This window comes from Cyprinodon tularosa, unplaced genomic scaffold (assembly GCF_016077235.1).
Source record: "Cyprinodon tularosa strain WSP-4 unplaced genomic scaffold, ASM1607723v1 ctg809, whole genome shotgun sequence".
NCBI classification, from domain to species: Eukaryota; Metazoa; Chordata; class Actinopteri; order Cyprinodontiformes; family Cyprinodontidae; genus Cyprinodon; species Cyprinodon tularosa.
In genome coordinates this window covers 25,150-32,959 of record NW_024039573.1, presented here as the reverse complement: position 1 = coordinate 32,959, position 7,810 = coordinate 25,150, and the positions used below count along the sequence as shown (strand labels likewise).

Genomic DNA, 7,810 nt, shown 5'->3' with positions numbered 1-7,810 from the left:
AGGAGATGTTCTTGAGTCACTTGAAGTCCCTGTGTTCACCAGGCGTTGCCAGGAAGGACATGGCATCCACCAGTGTTGTCAATAAAAAATTGGGATCTCTCAATTGCATTTAAACTCGCTGTTGTGTTTTCTGCAGTATTTCAAGAATTGCATTGTTGGATGCACATGCATAAATATGTTGATTACAAGGTTTTTTTGTATTAAATCGGAATAAGAAAGGATGGATATGAAGAAGCTTTCACTACAAACTTTTTGTTATTTATTTTAATTTTGTATTTCTTGTCCTAAGAGCTGATATTTCACAGAAATGTCATATTATTGCAGCACCAGTTGGCGTGTTTAGTAGCAGGAGTAGGTGTGTTTTGTTGTGTACGCAGCTGCAGCAGGGTATTATTATATATTTGAACAATTTGCAGTGTCTAATGAATTGTCTTGTTTAAATGCTTGTTGATGCAATTTACATGTTTTCTTGTGTCATTTATAGCAAACATGGAGTGCAAATGGGGGGAAGTCTTCAGTTTTATTTCTGAAGGCTCCTACCCATTGACATTCAACAGAGGGCAGAGGCAAACTTTAAGAAAGTATGCCGAAAAATTTACCATCCATGGTAGGGTTTTTATATCTTAAATAAACATAACATCTTTAACTACAATATTGACATAATATGGTCATTGTTTTAATACAGCTGGTGACCTATTCTACGGAGCCTTACCTGAAAGAAGGGCCATACAGTCCAAAGAAGAGGCCTGGAACCTCTTCAAGGAGTTTCATGCATCCCCCATGGGAGGACACACTGGCATTGTCAAAACACGCATTGCCATGTGTTCCCGATTCTATTGGCCTGGTATGACAGCAGACATTGAGAAATGGGTATGTAACAACATAGTTAGCAAAATCTTTATGGTCCAAAATGTCGTAAAACCTATAAACTGTAATGTTGTAAAGGTGTCTTAATGTGACCGGTGCCAAAGAGTTGGACCTCCCCTCCAAGTTGTCAGAGAACTTCAGTGCATAAAGGTAACCATCCACAGCAATTCATGAAGTTTACCACCTGTAGGACATTGTTGCTGATAACATTGTTGTCATCCCCAACAGGTGTCAGGGGTGTGGGAGCTGATCGGAATTGATCTGACAGGTCCCATGCCCCTGACATCTTGTGGCAATCAGTGTATCCTGACAGCTACAGATTTCTTCTCTAAATGGGTGGAGGCTTTCCCTCTCAAGACTAAGACCGCTGAGGAAGTCTGCCAAAAATGATGTTCTATATTTTACCGGCACGGCTGTCCTCAGCGTATTCTCACTGACCAGGGGCGAGAATTTGTGAACACAGTAAGCCACATTTAATACTACATATATTTTTGTGAAGCCTCGGTATATGTAAAAGGTTATAATAATGTGCTTCGTTGTTGTTTTAGATGAACAGTAGACTCTGTGATCTACTTTCAATTCAAAGAAGCATCACTGCCGCCTATCATCCTCAAACCAACGGCTTGGATGAAAAGACAAATGACAACATTAAGCGGTAAGAAAGTTATTAGAAAACTTACATGTTTTTTTGTTTTGTTTTATATCTCTTAATAGTTTCTTTTCATTGCAACATCTTTCTGTAGACTTGTATCAATATACAGCTTCTTATAGCTATGACATACCATAAAAAATGCAACACATAAGCAACTTTTACAAATTGGAGTATGTTCTTAGAACATGTATGAAACTGTTCTTCTAGGGCACTGAGAAAACTAGTCAACGACAAGCAAGATGACTGGGACATGTTCCTTGAGGCCAATTTGTTTTCCTTAAGGTCGAAAAACCCACACCATCACGAAATACTCGCCATTTTTTCTGATGTATGGCAGAGAGGCTAGGTTTCCTTCTGAAGTTTCTGTTGACATGCCGGTACGATTCTGTTACATTACATGGGTTTGTACTGTTTTTGCATAGAAATCCGAGTTAAAATTTCAGTACTTCCTCAAAAACATACCTGCATTAGCCAACACAAACACTACAGTCTTCCAGATTAGTAGGAATGAGTAATGTGAAAATAACAGGTGAGACTGAGTTTCTTTTAATTTCAGTTTTTTAACTTAACACAATTTTTATAACTACAGAGGCATTGGTGATTTTGGCTGGTAATTGCACTGTGTACCCGGATAATACTTAATTCCTCCTCTACATCAGACATTCTGAACTTTCTTAATACAAAGTTTGATGTCTTGTTAGTTATATTTTGAATGTAAATGTGTTTGTGTTTTTACAATACAGTTGTCTTCTGTAGTCCTACCAGAGGACTACAGCCAAATTATTAAAGACAGAGACAACAGACAGCGGGACACAAAGATCCAGGTGGAAGAGAATGTCGAACTGGCTCAAAAAAAAAATGAAAAAAGCTTTTGCAAACCGGGCACAAATAAAAATCAAAAATTTCAAGTTCACAGAAGGGGAGGAAGTTCTTCTATTCAACATAAGAAAAAGGGGTAGGAAAGGTGCCAGGATGGAGGCAGACTAGTCTGGACCTTATTTTATCCATAAAGTGATAGGGAGCACTGTGATGTTGAAAACAATGGCCGGAAAAGTCCTCAAGACAAAGCATAGCATGAGTCGTCTGAAGCCATATAACAGAGGCAATGAGGGACAAAATGCAGGTGAGGGTTTCATCTCAGGTGAGAAGTTGAATGAAAGGGAGACAGTGATTAGGTACGCAGGCAAAGCAGAAACCCCACTGCAGACAACGACAGATGGTCAGGTCCATGGCAAGGTCATCCAGTGCTTTTCCCTGTTGTCTCCCTCTCGTCCTCAATCTCCCCCTGCCAAGTTCTCTCGGTTGTCTCCCCCTAACCCTCCAGTGAAGTCTCCCCCTCCAGTGAAGTCTCCCCCTCCAGTGAAGTCTCCCCCTCCAGTGACCTCTCCATCTCCCCCTCCAGTGAAGTCTCCCCCTCCAGTGACCTCTCCCTCTCCCCCTCCAGTGAAGTCTCCCCCTCCAGTGACCTCTCCCTCTCCCCCTCCAGTGAAGTCCCCCCTCCAGTGACCTCTCCCTCTCCCCCTCCAGTGACGTTTCCCTCTCCCCCTCCAGTGACGTTTCCCTCTCCCCCTCCAGTGACCTCTCCCTCTCCCCCTCCAGTGACCTCTCCCTCTCCCCCTCCAGTGACCTCTCCCTCTTCCCCTCCGGTGACCTCTCCCTCTCCCCCTCCAGTGACGTTTCCCTCTCCCCCTCCAGTGACGTTTCCCTCTCCCCCTCCAGTGACGTTTCCCTCTCCCCCTCCAGTGACGTTTCCCTCTAACCCTCCAGTGACCTCTCCCTCTCCCCCTCCGGTGACGTTTCCCTCTCCCCCTCCAGTGACCTCTCCCTCTCCCCCTCCGGTGACCTCTCCCTCTCCCCCTCCAGTGACCTCTCCCTCACCCCCTCCAGTGACCTCTCCCTCTCCCCCTCCAGTGACCTCTCCCTCTCCCCCTCCAGTGACCTCTCCCTCTAACCCTCCAGTGACCTCTCCCTCTCCCCCTCCAGTGACCTCTCCCTCTCCCCCTCCAGTGACCTCTCCCTCTCCCCCTCCAGTGACCTCTCCCTCTCCCCCTCCAGTGACCTCTCCCTCTTCCCCTCCAGTGACCTCTCCCTCTTCCCCTCCAGTGACCTCTCCCTCTCCAGTGACCTCTCCCTCTCCCCCTCCAGTGAAGTCCCCCCTCCAGTGACCTCTCCCTCTCCCCCTCCAGTGACGTTTCCCTCTCCCCCTCCAGTGACGTTTCCCTCTCCCCCTCCGGTGACCTCTCCCTCTCCCCCTCCAGTGACCTCTCCCTCTCCCCCTCCAGTGACCTCTCCCTCTTCCCCTCCGGTGACCTCTCCCTCTCCCCCTCCAGTGACGTTTCCCTCTCCCCCTCCAGTGACGTTTCCCTCTCCCCCTCCAGTGACGTTTCCCTCTCCCCCTCCAGTGACGTTTCCCTCTAACCCTCCAGTGACCTCTCCCTCTCCCCCTCCGGTGACGTTTCCCTCTCCCCCTCCAGTGACCTCTCCCTCTCCCCCTCCGGTGACCTCTCCCTCTCCCCCTCCAGTGACCTCTCCCTCACCCCCTCCAGTGACCTCTCCCTCTCCCCCTCCAGTGACCTCTCCCTCTCCCCCTCCAGTGACCTCTCCCTCTAACCCTCCAGTGACCTCTCCCTCTCCCCCTCCAGTGACCTCTCCCTCTCCCCCTCCAGTGACCTCTCCCTCTCCCCCTCCAGTGACCTCTCCCTCTTCCCCTCCAGTGACCTCTCCCTCTTCCCCTCCAGTGACCTCTCCCTCTCCCCCTCCAGTGACCTCTCCCCCTCCAGTGACCTCTCCCTCTCCCCCTCCAGTGTTCTCTCCCCCTCCAGTGACCTCTCCCTCTCCCCCTCCAGTGACCTCTCCCTCTTCCCCTCCAGTGACCTCTCCCTCTCCCCCTCCAGTGACCTCTCCCCCTCCAGTGACCTCTCCCTCTCCCCCTCCAGTGACCTCTCCCCCTCCAGTGACCTCTCCCTCTTCCCCTCCAGTGACCTCTCCCTCTCCCCCTCCAGTGACCTCTCCCTCTAACCCTACCAAGTTGTCTCAGTTGTCTCCCTCAGCTCATTCTATGATGTGTCAGAGTCCTATTCAGCAGCAAGGTGCAGTAGTCACAAAGTTTTCTAGTTTTCTGTTCTGGCCTGTTGGTCATGGGTTCTGATCGGTAGATCAATTTTTGCATGTTGGTTCAATGACCTGTTCCTGGTCTTGTCTGCAAAACTTCCTCTGAAGTTGTGTTGCTTTTTTCAGATGTATAAGTTTTTAAAAGAGCAATTTCTGTTTTTGTTGCAGTAGTTCAACTTTGGTCTTTGAAAGACTCAGGGCAAGTTGAAGCCCTTGTTGGCCCATATAAATTGTATGACACATCTTTTAGAACACTCTGTGGACATGGCTGGCTGTCAGATGAAGTAAGACTCCATGTTCTGGGAAGTTTATATTTTCACAAGGCAGTCCATCCAGAAATTTATGTTGTTTTTTTTTTTTTTGTCAAACAGGTTATAGATGCATATTTGTATGTGACACTTCAGAAGACCAAGGTACAACATGTTTTAAGGTTAAATTTAATCCACTCTTTGTAGTTTCACATATTTCTTTGAAATTATATTACATTTCAGATACCTGTATACAGAATGGATGCAGTAATTGCATCTTCTGTATTTCATCTTGGGCAATATCGGGCTGTTCAAAAGGTAATTATTCACTTTTAAATCATCTTAAGAGAATGAATGCAAATTAGTCTTATTATTTGCAATTTCAAAAGATGGTTTTACCTGAAGCCTCCATTTGGATGTGCCCTGTAAATGTGGGAGGTCACTGGCTTTTGGTGGTATGTAAAATTTATTTATTTAACTTTATTTACACATGAATATGTCTATATGTCACAATCGGATGTTCCCTGGGCAGCATGGGAGGGTGACAGAGGTTGTCTGTCTGTCTGTCTGTCTTATCTATCTTCCAAACATTCCAACAGATTGTCGTGATGAATCACCAAGAGCTAGTAGTTATAGACCCTATGGGGAACGAAACAATGTATGACAGAAAGCTTCTCCGTAACTGGAGGTGATCTGATTCATGTCTTTATCATTCATTCATTATGTATTTTGTTATTGTTACAATGTCCTATAATTAAATATTTCTGCAAATGCACAGAAACTTCCTAAAAGCAAAAGGTGCTGGCCGGAGAAGCTGGAGTGTCCGCCATATGCCGCATATGCTGCAGAAGGACTCCAGCAGTTGTGGGGTCTTGGTTTTGAAGGTACAAAGAACAGATGGAATGTTTTGAAATCCATGGAATTATTACATTAAAAGGCATAATTTTTTCAGTTTGCAGAAACATATGTTCAAATGGGAGGGCTGCAGGCAGTGCAAACAGGACCCAAAGACATATCCCAAGCCAGACTGCACATCGCTACCACACTGTATCAACATCGAGGTGAAAGAACAATTACAAAGAAGTCTTGTTTTCCAGTTTGCTGGCTGAATGTTCAGAGATTTATAGCTTTGGACAGCTATGATTCTAAGAATTGTTTGGTCAGAGCACATGAAATTTTATTAATGTTGGGTATTAAGAACCAGTTCCACTGTTCTGGGAACTGTGGAAGTCTGTGTGAAACCTGTTGATCTGTTTTGTTAATATTCTAACAATCAAAAACACAAGATGGCTTAGGAGCATATCAACGAATTTTTCATTCCAAACGGAACAAATTTACCCTTAGGCTATACCGGAACAGTCCAAAGCATTAAAAAAATCCAAAGATATATGACATACTAAATTGCAGTATTTTCTGTTATGTACTAGTATAACATGATGGCTTGTCAACAGAATATAAAGAGGTAGTACTTGACTATTTTTGGTAAAGTACACTCTAAATGCCTTTATTTGTTCCCAGACAAGGTGGAAGAGTACTGTGTGGAATGCAATATGCTTCACTGTAATGCTTCAGAGAACATCATTGACATGGTAAACAACTAAACTGTACAACTTAACGCTTCAAACACATTACACTTGCTTACTCATAACTGTTTTCTTTTTCTGTCCACTTCACAGATACAGTGTGACTGCTGCTCAAGGTGGACACACAAAGAATGTGCCACAGACATGGGTGACATGTTCAAATGTAAAAAGTGTAACTTAAATTAAACAGTTTTACCCCACCAGTGACAGTGTGGATTATTAAAAATACAGAAGTAAAATGTTCTACATTAAATATAGTACATCATACAACTGATGTCATTGGTATTAATCAGGAAGTCATACAGTGGCTAATAACAAAGTGTATGGCAATCAGACAGGTTAAGGGATGCATCAGGAAGTCATACAGTGGCTAATAAAGTGTTATTACATTAGCAGCTTTATGACGATCTAACACCGTTTTAATAAAGATGATTAAATATAAAATATGGTGAAATTGCGTGTGGAACTCATGAACCTACTTAACCGCTAAGTCAGGATGCCATATAACTGTTAATAACAAAGTGTATGATGATCTACGTCATGATTCTATGTTGCTGATTAAATAAAATCATATGGTAATGACAACGTATACATGTCTGAGCTAAGCGTATGACTATCTGACAACGTATGCTGATCTGACAGATATAGCCATCAGTTTGTCATACGCGTATGACGATCTGACAACGCATGGCTATCTGACAGAACACCGGCCTACGAAATGGCGGCGGCCATTCCAGAGTTCCACTTCCTCATCAGCTAGCACACTCTTCGATTCCAGCAGCTGTAAAAAAAAAAAAAAAAAAAAAACAATGAATCAGCACTATGCGATGGGCTGCACTGCGTATGGACACAACACATATATCAATGCACCTGAAAAATAGTCACCAAATAAAGTCTTACTCTCTTTCTTTTCTGAATGGTTGGGAGATTCCGCGCGCAGCGTGTTCTCAGGCTGCGTATATCTGAAGCTCCTGCGTACCGTCTCATAATACGTCTTACAGGCAGCTGGAAAACAATTAAATGAGAGTGGTATGAATAATAGGAGGTCAGCGCCTCATTATGAGGCGAGATTAGTCTGTGAAAACAAAATGTACAGTTATGATCGGTATCCATCCGTATCTATTTCCTTTTACCGCAGAATGAAAGCATATTCTTTAACTCTTACCCTTGCTCCGGTTCATAGCGCCTGCAATTTGTCTCCGAGTTGTGAAGACGGCGTACTGCTTCCTGTGATTTACAAAAAATACACTTTAATAAAGCTTGTTCTTGCAAGGCTACTATTAGCCGTAGCTTTAGGCTAGGCTGCTATTAGCTGTAGCTTCAGGCTAGGCTGCTATTAGCCGTAGCTT

At 44.5% G+C, this 7,810-nt stretch overlaps 1 protein-coding gene across 5 annotated transcripts; it reads left to right on the top strand.

Moving 5' to 3' along the window:
* Positions 1 to 1,222: 1,222 nt before the first annotated feature.
* On the top strand, positions 1,223 to 6,848 carry LOC119774307. 5 transcript variants are annotated; one of them, XM_038271754.1, is made up of 11 exons: positions 1,223 to 1,329; positions 1,416 to 1,522; positions 4,799 to 4,914; positions 5,002 to 5,043; positions 5,122 to 5,196; positions 5,268 to 5,333; positions 5,478 to 5,566; positions 5,657 to 5,762; positions 5,831 to 5,939; positions 6,402 to 6,467; positions 6,555 to 6,846. In XM_038271754.1, exons 2-10 carry the CDS (start codon positions 1,495 to 1,497, stop codon positions 6,440 to 6,442), a joined length of 672 nt encoding a protein of 223 aa, XP_038127682.1. In that variant the 5' UTR covers positions 1,223 to 1,329; positions 1,416 to 1,494; the 3' UTR covers positions 6,443 to 6,467; positions 6,555 to 6,846. The 5 variants fall into 5 exon arrangements, 2 of the variants coding, with proteins under 2 accessions (XP_038127682.1, XP_038127680.1); XM_038271752.1 differs by having other exon boundaries at positions 6,397 to 6,467; positions 6,555 to 6,845; XR_005279517.1 differs by having other exon boundaries at positions 5,831 to 6,467; positions 6,555 to 6,848.
* Positions 6,849 to 7,810: the final 962 nt, after the last annotated feature.

What these genes read in the sequence shown, in the direction of transcription:
- LOC119774307 (XM_038271752.1), top strand. Translation starts at nt 1,495, where the DNA reads ATGAAAAGACAAATGACAACATTAAGCG. An exon ending in ACAAATGACAACATTAAGCG is followed by an intron (nt 1,523 to 4,798) that starts GTAAGAAAGTTA and finishes TTTTTGTTGCAG; the next exon opens with TAGTTCAACTTTGGTCTTTG. An exon ending in TGACACTTCAGAAGACCAAG is followed by an intron (nt 5,044 to 5,121) that starts GTACAACATGTT and finishes ATTACATTTCAG; the next exon opens with ATACCTGTATACAGAATGGA.